The sequence below is a fragment of the Phyllopteryx taeniolatus genome, chromosome 2 (genome assembly GCF_024500385.1).
Source record: "Phyllopteryx taeniolatus isolate TA_2022b chromosome 2, UOR_Ptae_1.2, whole genome shotgun sequence".
NCBI classification, from domain to species: domain Eukaryota; kingdom Metazoa; phylum Chordata; class Actinopteri; order Syngnathiformes; family Syngnathidae; genus Phyllopteryx; species Phyllopteryx taeniolatus.
Genome location: NC_084503.1, coordinates 34451077 through 34469787, shown reverse-complemented (window position 1 = coordinate 34469787; position 18711 = coordinate 34451077). Strand labels below are relative to the sequence as shown.

Here is an 18711-nt window from a genome sequence, read left to right as displayed (position 1 = left end):
GAAATTAAGTGTTTTCAAGATTACAAATGCTCAATTTACTTATTGTGCAGTAATGGGTAAAATACTTCATCACCGTGTGTTCAATTTAGTATATTTAATAGTTATGGTAAAAAAATAAAATACAAAGTAAAAATCAGGACAGGCACGGAGACTCTTTCCTGTCTGGATGATGGATAAGGGATTTTATGAAATAAAAGTATCAGAATAGTGGACGAGGTTGTGCATGTATCCATCTGTCTCTGTTATTGTATGGAAAGTGGTAACACTTCCTTAATGGGTTTTAACAGCCTGCTTCCTCCTCCCTTTACAAAAAGGTGCAAATGCTGTTGGGAAGTAGGGGGACAAGTCAGTGATCCAAGGGTTACGTTAACAAATTTACAATTAATTTTAGCAGAAGCCTAAAGATATTTTGCGGTAAAATATATTAGCAAAGTTAAAATATGACTTATTAACTAAGTGTCATTTTTTTTTTTTTGTTGTCAAAAGTAAAAGATGGTGTAGCTCTAGCAGTAAGCCCTGGAGTGCGCAGCAGCTGGGGTGCACGTCAAAGGTTAATTTTTAATTTCTTCACATCATTCACTTCTCCCTTTGCTTAGCCTCGAGCACTTTAAAGGACTTTTCTCCTTCGCTCTTTTTAGTGCTCTCATTCTTTGTCTCTCTGTCACTTTAATTTCCTTACATTTTCTCTGAGGTAATATCTAGTCTACAAGGACTGATCTTAGTTAGCATCAATGTCTCTTGCTTTCGGCCTCACACACTAGTGTGAGGTAACTAATAAGATCATATGAAGCAATCTTGAGTAAATAATACTGACCAACCTTATGTTTCTGTATTAATCCTTTAAAGCAATAATACAGACAAACGCCCTTTTATAGTGTTACACAATGTCATGAGAGGCTGTACTAATTAAAATTAGGTTTTTTGTTACCTGTACCACTCGATTTTTCTTTTTTGAGATTGGAAGTAAAAGAAACAAGTGTGCACAACCTCTCATAACTGGGATTTAGCTGTGGAATTAACGCACACTTCCCACCATTTAAAGTGGGTCTGATTAACTTTCTGATTAATTTGAGATGTTTGCATCCTAGCAGAAGCCTGGAAAATTTGAGCTAACACTTACTACTACTTCAAACTGTTCATAATTCCCTCCAACTTGTCTGTGGCCCACGATAAGATGAGGGATGTTGAGGATCTTATGTAAACATTTGTGAAAACATTGCTGACATTCACCGATTATAATTAGAATTTACAACCACCAACCAGCTCCACAAACATTTAAAAACATAGATTAAAAAATGTGTCAAAACGTGTATTGTTTGTATTATTATTTTTTTTACCTTACTAATTCGTTTGTTCTGGATAGTCTTTCCAGATAGCTCTTGCGTGAATAGAAGCTATGGATGTACTTTCGCACATAGAATCCTCGCCACCTTCGCTGGATCTGTGGAGAAGAAAGTATGGAAGAAGACACGTGACGTAAATAGATAACAGTATTAATGGCCTGAATAAGAGCCTTAAATCACACATCATATCATTGTATTTTTTTCACTGTCATGATGGAGGGACAAGATGGGATGGACAGCTGTCACAACTCCATACATTTTACTGCGTCGCTGCCGATTTATTGTAGAGGCTGCAGATTAGCCTCACCTCGCACACACCCACATGTGCGTTGAGCATGTGAGGCAGAAGGCTGGATGTCCTTCAGACTAATTAAGAGATTAAAACAATGGAGAGTAAAAGAATCATCACACTATCAGACTACGGAACAGGAGATACGACGGATGGAGGGTGGCGTGAAAAACAACAAAGAGCAAAATGAGAATTAGCATTGATCTGCTAGTCAATAGATAATTTTAAATAAAGTAATTGCCGCCTCTCGAGTTCTTGCTGACCTTTGTTGACAAGTGAAATCAATGCTGTTGAATCTGATACAAATCCGAGGTGCAGCATGTAAACATTGGTTTCTATTACAGCCCTAATACATTATCCTCCGTTAGCTAGCGTGGCTCCATAAACTGGAGGGGAGCAACGAGTATGATTCAAAGGAAGTGTCACAGGGGGATCCGGGGAAGATTGTTTCTCCCACTGTCTTTTCCCTTCCATTCACACGGCACCAAATATTTCTTTGGTAATGAAGGCTTGGCGAGTACCGTTGCCCTTCACTGATTCGTTCTTGTAAAGGGTCACTGGCACTGGATTTCAGCCTTATTAGCATGTGCACATTCTTGCACAGAATGCAAGTGAGAGGCAGGCTAAACACATGCCAAAGTTTTGCAGCATAAAAATCAACGTAACTTTAATGCAAGTGCATATTGTGATGCCACAAAATAAATAACATTAGAAAATACTTCAGCTCTAATCAACATCTTATGCTATAATTAATTGAGTTTATGGACGGCACACCTCAAATAGACATCTCTGTCCCCAAAGGGGAAAAAAATAAGAGGTGGCGTAATATCCTTGTCATGACTTATATAGTAGACTTCTTTCTTATAACACAGTAGAGCAGACATGGAATCTGTAAAGCGGATGTTAACAGTGGAGAAAAGTGAAGAGCATTTGAGAGGGAAAGCTACTAAACATTTCAAAATTAGAAGAATCGGGTATATGTGCAACCTTCTTCCGCAATCAGCAAAAACGGGTCGCAGCACTACTTCCTTGCTCGGAAGAATGGCGAAGGGGACCGTGACGAAAGCACCTGTAAGAACTTTAAACATCGATAATGTCTGTTTTTTTCTTTAAACACAAGATGTCACCCTAGACCCACCAAAGATGAAAAGATTGATGTTTAGGCTTCGTTCGTGTTTACATATATATATATCATATCATATTTGAGTTTAACTTTTGTCCAATGGCAATAGCCATAAAGAAAACAACATTTTAGCAAGTTCGGCTTCAAACAATAAGTCATAAAACCGTAGTCATGCTTGTTAGCATAGCAATACAGGAAGTCAGCTATCTTGTTTTCCAGGTTTGGTCACGTGACGTTCCGCATATAGTGGGATTGAAAGCAAGGCGGCACGGTGGAAAACTGGTTAACACATCGACCTCAAAGTTCAGAGGTCGTGGGCTCTAAAATGGACTCCGGCTTTCCTGCGTGGAGTTCCCCATGCGCCTATATGGGTTTTCTCCGGGTAGTCCGTTTCCTCCCACATTTCAAAAACATGTATGGTCGGTAATTGAAGACTACATTTTCCCCACGTGTGAATGTGAGTGTCAATGGTTGTTTGTCTGTGCCCTGCGACTGATTGGTGACCAGTTAAGGATGTTCCCTGCCTCTTATTCTCTTGATAAGCAATAGTGAGCATGGATGAATGGATGGCTTGAAAGAAAGTGGATGTCACCCTTACTCGATGTGCCGGCTCAGCAACTCCGTACATCAGTTGACTAATATGCATGTGATATGGTGTTCATTCACTAATAAATTCGATAGAAACACTATAGACTTAAATTACTTGTGCTGGGATCACTAATAACAACACAGGTTATACAAACATATCAACTCACAGGTTCTTACAGGTGTTTAGTCACTAAAAAAAAAAATCCGACCGCACCACTCGACAGTAGCATTGCCTTGCTCAGTTTCCCACATCCTGCTCTGCCCTTTTCTGTCCTCTCTTATCTGGTTCTCTTGGTTAGTTATTGCATGTCCTCACCGGGTGTCACCCCCCCCCCCCTTTTTTTTTTTAAGCGTTCCTCAACTTTCCGTCTTTTGTTGACCCTGTCCCATCTATTTTTGGAACGTGTTACAGGCATAAAATTAAAAATTATATTTTCATAAAAAAAATAAAAATCCCCAATAACAATCAGTTTGAACATTAAATATCTTGTCTTTGTAGTGTAATCGATTGAAGATAGATTTAAATGGATTTGGAAATATTTTTTTATTTACGTTTTACACAAAATCCCAACTTGATTGGAACTTGGAGTTTGTAGTACCAAGTACTTATTTGTGCGTGTGTGTGAAGCTAAAGCTTCATACAAATAGGCCTCCACTTGCTTTCTGCATTTGAGTAAAAAAAACACACCCACCCATGACATATCGATATCAAATACAGTGCACTAACTAATTCTAACCATTTATAATCATATTTTAAGATATTTGTGGTCAATTTGCAGTTTATTTTTCAGTGGCTATAACTAGCTCCTCTTCTGGGGCCAGTGCTTTGGTCAAGGGTAATGGCAGGAGTGTTCCGATAATGTTCATTTTGACTTTAGTGTTGGGACGACGTGACAAAATCCAGACAAAACCCCTCATTAATCTCAAGAAGTGAAACACTAACTTTGCAAAGAAAAGTATTTTTTTGGCCCCTGTGGGGTTCGAACATAGGTCTTTCTTACATCACCAATCGCGGAGTCAATTCCCTGCTCCATTCGCATTCATTTCCTTTCCATTAAAATTGCTATTGTGCTCGAAAAGAAGCTGTCATATTTTATAAGAGTCAAAAAGGGGCTTTCTCTCCACCTTAAAAAGCTTCTTCTCCATTCTACATGGTGACAGCAACCCCTGACCTTTTATCCCAATGACCTACAGCAGCAGGGTCTACTCCTGGATGTGTGCCTGCTTAAATGTGACATTTACTGAAATAATTGGGTGGTCAGTTTGGTTTGCTTCATTTTACAGTAAAAGTGTAAAACTTAAAATATTAAATTTACAAGCTTTTCAGACAAACAGTCCAGCTGGTCAGCAACACAACCTCGTCAATAAAAGCTGGTCCATTTTCTTTTTGTTGCCCTATAAAACCGTCTAAATGGTCGATACAGAATTAAGCTCTTACCCAAAAGAGGCAATAAGGAATTGGGAAAAGTATAAGGTTTCTGTGGTAATATATTGTGTAAAAATTCCAAAAACATCAGTCAAAGCTGGAGTGTGATAGACGGGTATGGGCTGAACAGTAGCAGCTGCTCACTAGACAAATGGGAACATTTGAACACTGCAATGCTTTTTTTCAAAGTTACTACACATGAAGGTGAGATAGTAGCTAATGCACCATAAATTTTATCTATCAACCAATCAGGGGTTGGACTAAAGCTACTATTCTTCCTGCATCTTAAGGCTTTGTCTTGTCAAGACGTTTCGTATGCTGCTAACTTTGTGAGAACAGTTTGAGGAGGGCCCCTTTCTGTTCAAGCACGACTGTGTAGCAGTGCTCAAAGCTAGGTCTATGAAGGCATACATGGAGTAGTTTGGTGTCTAGAAATTAAGCGTCCTTAACTCAACTCCAACAAATTAATGTTGAGATAAATTAGACCAGATACTGCACAAATATTCTTCGAGATGAATGAAAAAACATTCCCACTGAAAATTGGAGGTGAATATTTAATAGCTGCAAAGGGGGAACCAATTCATGTAGGCATAATGGCCAAATGTCCCACTAATTTTGCCCATATTGTGTACATCAAGCATCATGTTGTCATGATCTGGGTTTATGGACCTTTGCATTGCTTTGAATATACTGTATTTAGTTTTGTTTCATGTTGAGTTGTTGCCCTGTCTTCTCAACTTGTCTACCTGTTCTCATTAGCACTGTTCCTTGTCTACCAATCAGCTCCCTTCAGCCACTCGTGTCTTGTCCAGGTGTGCCTTGTTGTATCGTGAATTTGTTTGTATTTAGATACCTGCTTTTGTTCAGTCTGTGTCGGATCAGTGTTGCTGCTGGAAGTCATGTTTCCTTCCCTACACTGGGGTCCTCCATTTTTGCCACCAACATCACCACAAACCCTGACACGTAAACAAATAAATGAACTCAGTTCTATTTCATCCCTCCTGTGGTTCGGTGCTTCAAGGGTCCGATGATCACTCATGTGCTTGCGCAGGTCGATATTTTAATACACATAAAGTCACTTGTGACATCACAGTGCCATCCGTTAGCCTATATAAATGTGCGGCACCGGAAGCCAACTCTTTCGCAAACACAGAACGATTCCGAGGGACAGGCACTACAGACGTGTTGCCTGGCTCAAAAGTGTTTTCCAGGCTGATGTTTGAGGCTTCTTGCTGCCATGCAGGACGTGCCTGCATTTGGGTTGCCTCACATGCTATCAGTGGAGCCGGCTTTAGCTTCTCTGATCGTGGCACCCGACGAGGCTCTATGTCATAGTGCCAGGTGCCCTAGGCTGCAACGGGGTGCTATGCCACGGTAATTTCTCGTTCTCGGGATCTGCATGTTTTTAAAGGTGTTGCCATTTTGCATGCTCCACACTTCAGAAGTTCTACAGCGCTTTATCTGGGTGACTGGCTCACGGCCATCAATCAAAATGATGCTTATTTCCACTTTCTTATAGGTCGCCCACACTGGAAGCTCCTGATTTTTTTCCTTTGAGGGCAGGCACTTTCAGTTCATGGTTCTATCATTTTGTTTATCCCTCTCTCCCAGGGTGTTCACTCGGGTTGTGGCCATGGCCCTGTCCCTCCTACAGGCGCGGTGCTTAAATATTCTGCCCTATCTCGACGATTGGTTGATCTGTGCGCCCAGCCTCGATCAGGTCATCCGGGATACAGTGACTGTGCTCCATCATGTAAGGCGGTTGTGGCTGAGGGTGAACATGACAGAGCAGTCTGGTTCTGACCCAGACCACTGTTTTTCTCTGCTTTACCTTGGACACCGTTGCCATGGTAGCTTGCTCTTCATCCAAGTGGGTTGATCATGGGAATGCTGGCTGTGTTTCGAGCTGGCAGGTCTGTCCCATACCTGTGGTTTTACCAGCTAATGTGCAGGTTAGTAAAGGCACTTGGGGTGGTTCATTTAGGGCATATTTTGTTGCACCCAATACAGAGATGGCTGAACGGACCCGGTTACTGTGCATGTCTCCTCAGTGCCTACAGTCCCTGTCTCAGTGAAGGGACAGACAATGGGTTCTGCAAGGCATGCTGCTGTGGTCTCTTCCCTCTCATAGAGGTTGTGTGTACAGATGCATGTTCCACAGGCTGGGGTGCAAACTTGCAGCACCAAGCAGTGCAATGCACATGGGCCCCGAACTTGTTGAGCACATAAATGTCCTCCAACTGGTAGCTGTGTAGTTGGCCCTTCGCCATTTCCTGCGGTGCTTATGGGGCAGACATGCTTGTTTGCTCAGACAACAAAGTCTGTGGTCTATCATATAACCACATTGGGGCTTGGGGGGACAGGTCGTTGACTCTGTGGCAATGGGCTTGGCGCCTTCTCACATGGGCGTCCGTCTGTCTTGCGATCCTGCCAACAGCCTGTCTTCTGGGATGGCGGAATCTGGTTGCAGAATTTCTTTCCTGGCAGTCCCTATTGCCAGGGGAATAGAAGTTGAATCCAGAGGTGGTTTCCACTACCTGGCGGACCTTTGTCAGGGCACAATTGGACCACTTTGCTACGCATGAGGCGAACCATTGCCTTCTCTGGTGTTCTCTTACATATGATGGAGTCCATTGGGCCAGGATGTACTGGATCTACTGTATGCTTTTCCTGTTTCCTTTGACTTACCCAATGCTCCTGAGGGTTCTACAGGAGGGACACAGACACCTCCTGGTGGCTCCGGTCTGACCATTGAGGAACTGGTTTTTACTGCCATACAGGCTCTGTTATAGCTCGCCAATGTGCCTTTCCTCCGGAAAGACCTTTTGTCCCAGATGAGGGGACAGCTACTGCATCCCCATCCCAATCGCCTGCAGCTGCCTCAGTCACAGACAGGTTGCTCTCTGCTGCCCAGTTTTGGCTATTCTGGCATTAATGCAGCAAGTCCTTAATGGAGGTGGTCACCGTCCATTAATGGTACCACTGTGGGGAGGGACAAGAGCATCTCCTTTGTTTTGAAGGGTGTCAGATGGCTTCGCCCACCTAGGCGACCAGTGGCCTATTGACTGAGAGGACCTGAAGTGGCTGTCGGGTAAAACTGCATTTCTTTTGGCTATGGTATCGGGTAAGCATGTGGGTGAACTCCATGCTTTGTCCGTCGACAAGACATGTTGTCGGTGGAATGCTGATGATTCAGGTGTGACCCTTTGGCCTGCTGCCGGTTTCCTCGCCAAGGTTTTGTCGTCGACATGCAAGCTTGCTACCGATCCAGTTGGCATGGTTTGGCTCTGGTTCTGCTACTGAACCTCTGTGCCCTGTCTGCTCTTTAGCGGCGTAAACGAAGGCCACTGCTGGTGCACACAAATCTGCTTTTCTGTGCTATGCCGGCCCTCAGAAGGGTCAGGACATTTCTAAGCAACCACCTTGCCCGATGGGTCGTTGCGGCTACTGAGCAGGCTTATATCTCCCTGGGCAGGCCACTGCCTCGATTTCTCCTGGCTGCGATCTTTGGTGCTGCATCTTGGATGACGCCCTCTGTGTTTGCCAGATTTTACAAGGTGAATGTGGCAGTCTCCCATCTACTTGATCAGGTTTTAATCCAGCACTGTTCTCCTTGACATGGGTCTTTGTTGTGGTCTGTGGATTCCTCATGACCTTGTTGGAACACATCAGTGATTGAAGCACCGCCTATCGGTGAGGAGGGATGAAATAGAAACTTATGTAACTATGGTTCTATCAATTCCAGATGATTGCCAGTGTTTCCTGTCCCTCGGAATCGTCGTGTGTTCACAAGAAGATTAAGTGACTTGGCTTCCGGTGCCTTGCGTTTATATCGGCCAACGGATGTGACCAGAGATCATCCAGTGCGGTCATCTGGGATTCATAGAACTGCTCATTCTTAAAGTCCATCCATCCATCCATTTTCTGAGCCGCTTCTCCTCACTAGGGTCGCGGGAGTGCTGGAGCCTATCCCAGCTATCATCGGGCAGGAGGCGGGGTACACCCTGAACTGGTTGCCAGCCAATTGCAGGGCACATACAAACAAACAACATTCACACTCACATTCACACCTACGGGCAATTTAGAGTCCCCAATTAATGCATGATTTTGGGATGTGGGAGGAAACCGGAGTGCCCGGAGAAAACCCACGCAGGCACGGGGAGAACATGCAAACTCCACACAGGCGGGACCGGGGATTGAACCCCGCTCCTCAGAACTGTGAGGCTGACGCTCTAACCAGTCGGCCACCGTGCCGCCGTTCTTAAAGTCCCAGAAACTAAATAAATGGATAACACGACACAGATCAAAATCCCACAATGGATGAACATGCTATGAGCAGTACAATCCAATGTAATTGCTCATTTTTAAAAAAAAGAGACTGGCGTAGGTTGAATACTCATAAAAAAGAGAAAATCTAAATTAAAAGAATTTTTTTAATATAAATGATAAAAACACAATAGACACAGTTGGGATTGACATTTTCCTTTCAATTATTTTGTCAATGGAACACGAGGTTTGTCAGAAACGTTCCAGGACTGATCACACAAAAGCTATTTTTTTAAACCTAACTTCGATGTGGGCCAGAAGATTTACCTGCACATCTACAAAGAGATCCTGCGGTGTTTGCTTCATTCCGTGTGCGAGAAGAAGTGAGAGAACACAACAACTTGTGGCTGCTTCACATGACAACGCACCTGCTCACAATGCCCTGAGCATCTGAAAATTGTTCCTGGCTGAGAAGAACACTGTTGTGGTGGAGCAATACTCATCCAACCTGGCTCAGTGTGATATTTTTTCCCCCTTTCCTAAGCTCATGGGGTCATCTAGGTGACCTGTTTTGTGACGTGGACAATAGCAAGATGGTCGAGAAGACGGAGTTGCGTAGGATCCTGGAAGAATATAGTATAATAATAGAATACAATATAAAATAGAAGTGCATAAAGGTGTATCACACAAGGCTGTGAAAGTGTATGAAGACTCCAGGGCGATTACTTCCATGGAGAAAACTTATAGTTTGTACTTTGGATATGATATATATCTTTTGTGACACCAGTCCTGACTCTTCTCTCACAAACCTCATATTTTATTCAATAAATTTCAAAACTAAGACATGAGTTACAATGATGGTAATTTTGCCACAATGAGGGGATGTTAGGAAGTTCTCACAAGACACTCTTGATCAGGTGTACCATCAATACACAATGTGTCCCTCCACCATGACACTATATTTATTAAAACAGACACTATGGCGATATTTACCCTGACCGCCATCTCATTGTAGAAATTCATCTTCATGATAACATATTTTGCCTGTGAACACAAACGGAAAAGATTGTGTTACATGTTGTCTCATGGCCCTCTGATCAGTCCACAGCAGGCATAAAAAATAAATAGCTCTTTATACATAATACATTTTACACAGCCCAAGCAGCGATAGGGTGACTCCAGGAGAAGAGAGGAGGGGAAAGCACCAGAAGAAAAAGACAAAGTCAGGGGAGTATGGAGGTAGAGAGAGAGAAAGAGAGAGAGAGAGAGAGAGAGTGATTAGGGGGACTTTGTATCAAGGGGAGGACAGTGCTCTCTTAATACACCAACATACACGAGGGCCAGGAAAATCTATGGCGCTGAAGCAGCGAGCTAATGGAGATGTATGACGGCCAAACACTCTCTCCTCTGAATTTCATAATCAATGACAGCACTGCCAGAAGAGACTCACATAAGGCCAGAGAATATGCAGCGGCACACTCACAGCAAATGCAGGGGGCCGACCACTGGGGGCACATTTCGGGAGCAAACTGGAGAGTCGTCCATAAAAGGGATCCATATCTCAACATATCTTTTTTTAATAACGACGGGGAAGACACAAAGGAGACTTGAAAGGTGGCTGTAAATTCAGCTCTGTGTTTTCAGACAAGGCCTTTGTAGAACTCACATTATTCATGATAGTGAGTGGAGAGAGTAAAACAGTACAACAGTGGTTCTTAAGTGATTTTGATTAACGTTTGGAATTTAACTTCTGCAAATGTTTTTTGGAGGGCATGGAGGTTCTAGTATTACAGTTCATACAGGAAATACAGACAAGGGCTTGGACTCGCCCTCTAAATCCCAACTAATTATTCGTGTTGACAGTAACAAATAACTTTCGAATCAGGATCAATTGATGGCACTTTTGGGATATTAAGTGATATTAAGCGTTTTCTGCATAGTGAGCGCCTATGGAAAGGGAAAGGCTTAATATGTACAAAACCCGTAATGTTGGGGTTATCATTTTGATATTTTCAGAGGTTGAGTTGTCCACACACATTTTGGTGATGACTGATGGCAGTTTTCTGACATTAAAGGATAAGCTTTTTTTACGCTTACGTTAAGCGTTTTAGTATGTCCTGTGCTACATGAGAGAAAAGCAGAATACAACTCGCAAACAATGCTCCAGGCACAAACAGTGAGAGGAAATGGTGAGAGAACTGGAGTTAAACAATGGCTGTATGCATGTAAAACCTAACACGTCTTCTAGCAGACTCTGTGCACTATGAACTGGAGGTGTCATGTGATTTGGTGATGGCTTTTTCAGGCCCAATCGAATCCCAATTTAAATCACCACCGGTTCGTGCACAGCCCTAACACAGACCAATGGTGAGCATTGTAACTCCTCCCACATGATGCAGCTCAGCCAATCAAATAATTTATCCAGAGCAACTTTGTGAGTGGAGCAAGTGGGTGTGTGCGATGCAGGTAAGCATCAAAGAGAAAAGTCCACGAAAACAGCAATAGAATAGTTGGTTAATGCTGTTTAGTTGTTAATACCCATTCAGATTGGTTATAGACAAATACAATAATTTCTCTGAGTATCATTTACAGTGGGGCAAAAAAGTATTTAGTCAGCCACCAATTGTGCAAGTTCTGTGCAAGGCCTGTCATTTTCATCATAGGTATACCTCACCTATGAGACAAAATGAGGGGGTGAAAAAAAAATCCAGAAAATCACATTGTCTGATTTGTAATGAATTAATTGGCAAATTCCTCGGTAAAATAAGTATTTGGTCACCTACAAACAAGCAATATTTGTGGCTCTCACAGGCTTGTAACTTTGTCTCCTCTGTCCTCCACTCATTACCTGAATTAATGGCACCTGTTAGAACTTGTTATCAGTATCAAAGACACCTGTACACAACCTCAAACAGTCAAACTCCAAACTCCACTATGGCCAAGACCAAAGAACCAGAAACAAAATTGGGATTGGGATTGTTGAGGGGACACTCCGCTGTGCTAAAGTGTGTAAAGGCATTAACAGTTCAGGGGCCACAAACAGGAGGACCACTGGTGAATGTGATCACGAACAAAATCAAGCCCAACAGGATAAAAGAACCATGTAGGCCAACAACTCCGTCTCTGCTTTAACTTGAAGGAACCCATGCTCATGAAAGGCATGATTTTAGGAAACAATATATATCCAGTGGGGCAAAAAGCTATTTAGTCAGCCACCAATTGTGCAAGTTCTCCCACTTAAAAAGATGAGAGAGGCCTGTAATTTTCATCATAGGTATGCCTCACCTATGAGAGACAAAATGAGGGGAAAAAAAATAAAAAAATCCAGAAACTCACACTGTCTGATTTTTAAAGAATTTATTAGGAAATGATGGTGGAAAATAAGTATTTGGTCACCTACAAACAAGCAAGATTGGCTGGCTCTCACAAACCTGTAACTTCTTCAAGAGGCTCCTCTTTCCTCCACTCATTACCTGTATTAATGGCACCTGTTTGAACTCGCTACCAGTATAAAAGACACCAGTCCACAACCTCAAACAGTCACACTCCAAACTCCACTATGGCCAAGATCAAGATTGGAACAGAAACAAAATTGTAGACCTGCATTAGGCTGGGAAGACGGAATCTGGAATAGGTAAGCAGCTTGGTGTGAAGAAATCAACTGTGGGAGCAATTATTAGAAAATGGAAGACATACAAGACCACTGATAATCTCCCTTGATCTGGGGCTCCACGCAAGATCTCACCCTGTGGGGTCAAAATGATCACAAGAACGGTAAGAAAAATTCCCAGAACCACACAGGGAGACCTAGGGAATGACCTGCAGAGAGCTGGAACCAAAGTAACAAAGGCTACCATCAGTAACGCACTATGCCGCAGGGACTAAAATCCTGCACTGCCAGACATGTCCCCCTGCTTAAGCCAGTACAAGTCTAGGCCCGTCTGAAGTTTGCTAGAGAGCATTTGGATGATCCAGAAGAGGATTGGGAGAATGTCATATGGTGAGATGAAACCAAAATAGAACTTTTTGGTAAAAACTCAACTTGTCAAGTTTGGAGGAGAAAGAATGCCGAGTTGCATCCAAAGAACACCATACCTACTGTGAACCATGGGGGCGGAAACATCATGTTTTGGGGCATATTGTCTCTCATTGGTGAGGTATACCTATGATGAAAATTACAGGCCTCTCTCATCTTTTTAAGTGGGAGAACTTGCACGATTGGTGGCTGACTAAATACTTTTTTGCCCCAGTATAAACAAAATGTGTAACAGATGAAAGACCAAGAAAAGACCACCTTATAATGGGCAGCACCGTGGCAGACTGGTTTCCACATCTGCCTCACAGTTCTGAGGACCTGGGTTCTTTCACATCCCAAAAACATGCACGGCATGTTAATTGAAGACTCTAAATTGTCCGTAGGTGTGAAAGTGAGTGCGAATGGTTGTTTGTCTATGTGCCCTGCGACTGCCTGGCGACCAGTTCAGGGTGTACCCTGCCTCTCACGCAGTAATATATATATATATATATATATATTTAGAGTGCGAGAGAGAGAGGGATTTTTCTAAAAATTCAAAATGTTCCCGCTATTGTTCGACAATAGCAGAGAGGTTTTCTAGATGTTTATTTTCACAATTGTAATGTTGAGTTCTTAGTGAAGTTATATAAAGTTTTTGTCAGACCTGGATTGAAATACGCAACTGAGGTCTGGTCTCTTTCGTATGATATATAATTAACAGAGAGTGTAACATTTATTTACACCTAGATTGTCAGGCTTCTCTGGTTACTCGTATAACGATTGTTTAGCTAAATTTAGCCTTCAGTCCCTAACTCATCGTCGTACTTTGTTCGATCTGATTATGGTGTAAAAGATTATTAACAGCCTTGTGGATATGAACTTTCATTTATTCTTTGAATATGCACTGTCAGATCGAACGAGACGTCAAAATTTAAAACTCCAGATAAACGGGATTAATATGGACCAAAGGAAATTGGATTTTTTTGTTTTTGGTAACAAGGTAGTGCCATTATGGAATAATCTTTGTCGTGATATTGTTCACTCTCCCACACTAGCAATTTTTCAAAGACGCGTGGCTCAATTATCCTTTGATTTATTGTGGGGTCGGGGGTAAGAGACCGGACAACGGCGCAACTCAGTCCATCCATCCATCCATCCATTTTCTGAGCCGCTTCTCCTCACTAGGGTCGCGGGCGTGCTGGAGCCTATCCCAGCTGTCATCGGGCAGGAGGCGGGGTACACCCTGAACTGGTTGCCAGCCAATCGCAGGGCACATAAGAACAAGCAACCATTCGCACTCACAGTCATGCCTACGGGCAATTTAGAGTCTCCAATTAATGCATGTTTTTTGGGATGTGGGAGGAAACCGGAGTACCCGGAGAAAACCCACGCAGGCACAGGGAGAACATGCAAACTCCACACAGGTGGGGCCAGGGATTGAACCCGGGTCCTCAGAACTGTGAGGCTGACGCTCTAACCAGTCGGCCACCGTGCCGCGCAACTCAGTCCCTGCTGGTCAATTCACTTTTTTTTTTTCTTTTTTTTTTACTGTATGTGTGTGATGTAGGGCTGCACGGTAATGGCAAAAATAATAACCACGATTATTTTGATCAACATTGTAATCTATTATTATGAATCACGATTATTCCTTATGTTCGGGAAAAACAAATTTTTATTACACTACTTTTCAACAAACAATATATAAACAGTCTTCAGTGCAAAATCAATCTTTAAATAATAATAAATGATAGATAATAAAATAAATGTACCCAAGAAATTCAAATTTACCAAGTGTTAACTGAATAAATATGCTACTGCAGAGTGCAATCACAAATTTCAACTTAATGAAAGCAAATACAGTTTAGGCGTAAAAGGCAATATATTGTCCATTATGCTGCAAGCACCGACTTTCATTTGAAAATACCCATCAACATAGTGAATTATCAAGGAAAGGTACGGCTCAATTGTTCTGCTTGACCATAGGTCAGTCGTGCATGGTCGCAAACTGCAAAGTTGTGATTTCGCTCTCTATTTACTCCCGGCGTTTGTCACTGTGGTCAGGCTAGCCTCCAGTGGAAGTCAAGGCAGACGCAGAACGATTTTTAATACGATGCCTTATGGTACCACGCCACCTCCTCACCGTCCTGCGAGGGACAACTTCAAAGTAAAAGCCTAACATATTAATACATCGGACAACAATGACATTTTAGGCTTTTATTTTGAAGTTGACACCGGGGCACATTGCCAGCGTGTTGCCGTAATGCTTCGTATGAACAATCGTTGTGGCGGCTAGCTTGACTTTTTGACTCCGGCTGGCCTGACCGCAGTCATTGTTCATCCAGTGTATTAAAAGCCACTTTGGAGATATAATTGCGTGATGGGATCCCATGTTTCTTACACTTAAGTACATACTACTTTTCCCGTCTGCAAGCAGTAGGGCGTGTTCTACCAGGGGTACAGCAGACAATCATAGTGCAACGGCGCGTGTCCTGGAGCCAGTAATATTGGAGCAGGGCATGTCCTGCCTGGAAACTCTGTGGGAATCCTAATAACGCGTGCTGAATGCCGCCCGTTCTTCTTTAGGCAGCTTAATGAAGCCTTAAACCATGCGTTCGCCACCATGGTGGCTGGCTGACTTGATTGAGAAAGCGCTTCATATGCAGCAGTGACCGCATCCATCCATCCATTTTCTTTATCGCTTCTCCTCACTAGGGTCGCAGGCTGCTGGAGCCTATCCCAGCTATCTTCGGGCGGGAGGCGGGGTACACCCTGAACCGGTCGCCAGCCAATCGCAGGGCACATAGAAACAAACAACCATTTGCAGTCCTCAATCAACCTACCATGCATGTTTTTGGGATGTGAGAGGAAACCGGAGTGCCAGGAGAAAACCCACCCAGGCACGGGTAGAACATGCAAACTCAAATTCCACACAGGAGGGGGTCGGGATTTGAACCCCGGTCCCCAGAACTGTGAGGCAGATGTGCTAACCAGTTGTTCACCGTGCCAACCAGTGACCGCCTTTTAAATGTTAAATAAATATATAAATAAATACAAATCACAGAAGATTAGGCTAATTTAATCGTGGCAGCCAAAATCACGATCATGAACCAATACAAGCACAGGGAGAACATGCAAAATTCCACACAGAAAGGCCTGAGCCGAGACTCGAACCCCAAATCTCAGAACTGTGAGGCAGACGTGCTAACCACTAGTTAACTGTGCTGACCAAGGTGAAAATCAACAATCAAATACATTTTATTTTATTAAATAAATATTGACCTACTAGTTGGAGGACAAGATATTTAGAAGTAAAATACAAATAATTCCAGACATTATGATGCTCCGGACACTGCCTTGAAGAAATTTTCTTCAACTGGACCTCTAACTTTTAATGGAGGACCCTTGGAGTAGAAGAATGGAGTCTCTGTCGGCTAATTCAAAACTGTGCAAAGTGTGAGTGATTCAAACGAGCGCTCGTCTGTTCCCAAATAAACTCTTTTTAGCCCATATGAGAGTTGTGACACATCCTTCATCGTTTATTTCAGTGCCCCTCGCTGCCATCTCCCCCATTTTTTTGAACCCCTCCCAAATGGCGGCTGGCAGTTATGCTTTAGCAAACAGTCAATTTAGGGGCATGATAAATAGCTTGTTGTGATACGTTTACAAAACTCAATCCAGGGGAAAATTATATGTGAGAGCGCTGGGTATTGGATCCGGTATCAACAATCTGTTCAATTAAGAAGCAGTTGGAGGCAATATTTCGAAAAGGCTGCCTTGTTTTACTAAAGCACACAAGCATACAGAAACACACACAAACAACACTTCTACTATCACCATTTGCCTCACTCTATTCCTCACCACACTTGTTCTTAAATGCATCCCAGGAATTGCGATGCAGATAAAATTCCATCGCATGTTACATCATATTTCCTAAGTGCTAATTCCGCAATGTGTAATGAGTGAATTATATTTCTTAAGGTCAGATGCAGGGACTTAGGCATATAGCAATTGAATTCTAATGCATGCTATCATAACCAAATCAATACATCTATAGCTATTCCTAGTTCTGGCTTACCATCACCATTTGTCTGCAACGTGCCCTTGCTCTGAAGCCCCGCCATATCTTCTGTATAATGACCGCCTTCTCATGCAGACGCCTGTCATGAAGTCATATTGGGAAGAGGATTAGATGGGTATTATGTGCGGCTGAAATGGGCAAGGAAAACTTAAATTGTGAATCTCTTTGTTAGTGTGTCAAATAAAACTTAAAATGCAATACCATCAGCAACGGCAGCAAATGAAAATAATAATAAAAAAGGCTTAAAGAATGGCAATCCTGCAATAAATTTATTTAAATTAGGTGTTGACTAAAGGGGGAAATCAATTATAAACTCATGCCACTTTTATTGAAAAGCAAGGAAAACTGTGATTTAGCTTGCTGCTCACAATTGTTATGATGTAAAAGAATTGAATTAAAAGGTCACAGGATCGTTACTGTAAGACATACACAGAAAATTGCTGCTCCTCCAGGCCTTTCGATCATGCCAGATGAGCCTTTCTCCCCCTTTTTGCAGTGGCACACATTTGTATTCATCTTCAAACAGACTCTAAATGCAAGTTCATTGCAAATCTCCACCTTCAATGAGGCCATCAATTTCCAAAAGGCCATTTATACACCCAGAAAATCAATGATTATAGTGGGATAGCACAACCCCAGAGTTGCACTTAGGGAGCTAAAATTGTTGCTAATTATCCACTTAACGTATTGATCAATTAACTAAAGTAATCTGAATTAACCTACTGTCTGGAAGTTTGTCTGCTGACCCTGCAGAATGGTGGTGGGGTCGCAGTACAGAACAGGCATGGAAAGCGTGTGTGGAAGGAACACATGACGCAAGTGACATTTATTCCTCAATGCCATTTGCAAAGCTCCAGAAGGCCTACAATTATGGAAGTGAGCCAGTATCAGGGTATTCCCTGTAAATTAACATAGCCATGCCTGCCTAGATGTTTTATCCACATGGAGGAAGCGGAGAAGCTAAAATTGCTGGGCCTGTATGAAAAAATAAGCATGTAATCTGTCACATGACAAATGAAGACACGGTACTCAAGTATAAAGCATTACCTGATGTAAAAGCGCACCCTGTAGCCTCGGAGCATGCTCTGAATTCGGATAGCAGCCTGATATTCCGCACGTCTGGTTGCCTCAGCTAACCTGAAGGAGAAAAAGAATTTTAAAAAATTATTTTATTTCTTAGGGGAAAAATATATGTTTTACAAATAACATTATACATATACACCACTGTCTGTAGGTGATTAATTCGAATCTGCCCATATCAATGGACTTAAACTTAAGCGGGTGTGCTTAAAATAATAACAGCAATGCCAGCTATACTGTGTACATAGATAGATATGTTAAAGTCTTAGCTTTATCTTTTGACTTATTGAGCGTAGCTAGCTTATGTAGCTGTCACGCCAGCATAAACGTGTCGCCTAGCTGTTTGTGTCGTGCATCGTTACTGATACCTTGCTTTGTAAAAGTGAAGCTTTCGGAACTCTTCGAGTACAGATTGAATCTGCAGGAGCTCCGCCATGGCTACTCGGGCGTCCGTTTACAGTTGCCCTGGAAACACAGCTGTCAATCTAAAACCCGAGCGGTCA

At 42.6% G+C, this 18711-nt stretch overlaps 1 protein-coding gene across 7 annotated transcripts in view; it reads right to left on the bottom strand.

Moving 5' to 3' along the window:
* spata17 (spermatogenesis associated 17) overlaps nucleotides 1-18705 on the bottom strand; it is a 66473-nt gene extending 47768 nt beyond the window's left edge. For all 7 annotated transcript variants that reach the window (XR_009787460.1, XR_009787456.1, XR_009787457.1 and 4 more), the window contains exons 1-5: nucleotides 18577-18705; nucleotides 18176-18265; nucleotides 17126-17207; nucleotides 10029-10079; nucleotides 1338-1441 (exon numbers count right to left, since the gene is read on the bottom strand). Coding sequence is in view for 2 of the 7 variants with exons in the window: in XM_061765874.1 (XP_061621858.1) it covers nucleotides 1338-1441; nucleotides 10029-10079; nucleotides 17126-17207; nucleotides 18176-18265; nucleotides 18577-18644 (395 nt within the window). In the remaining 5 variants the exon portion in view is untranslated. The remainder of the gene's footprint in view (nucleotides 1-1337; nucleotides 1442-10028; nucleotides 10080-17125; nucleotides 17208-18175; nucleotides 18266-18576) is intronic.
* Between the last annotated feature and the right edge of the window lie 6 nt (nucleotides 18706-18711).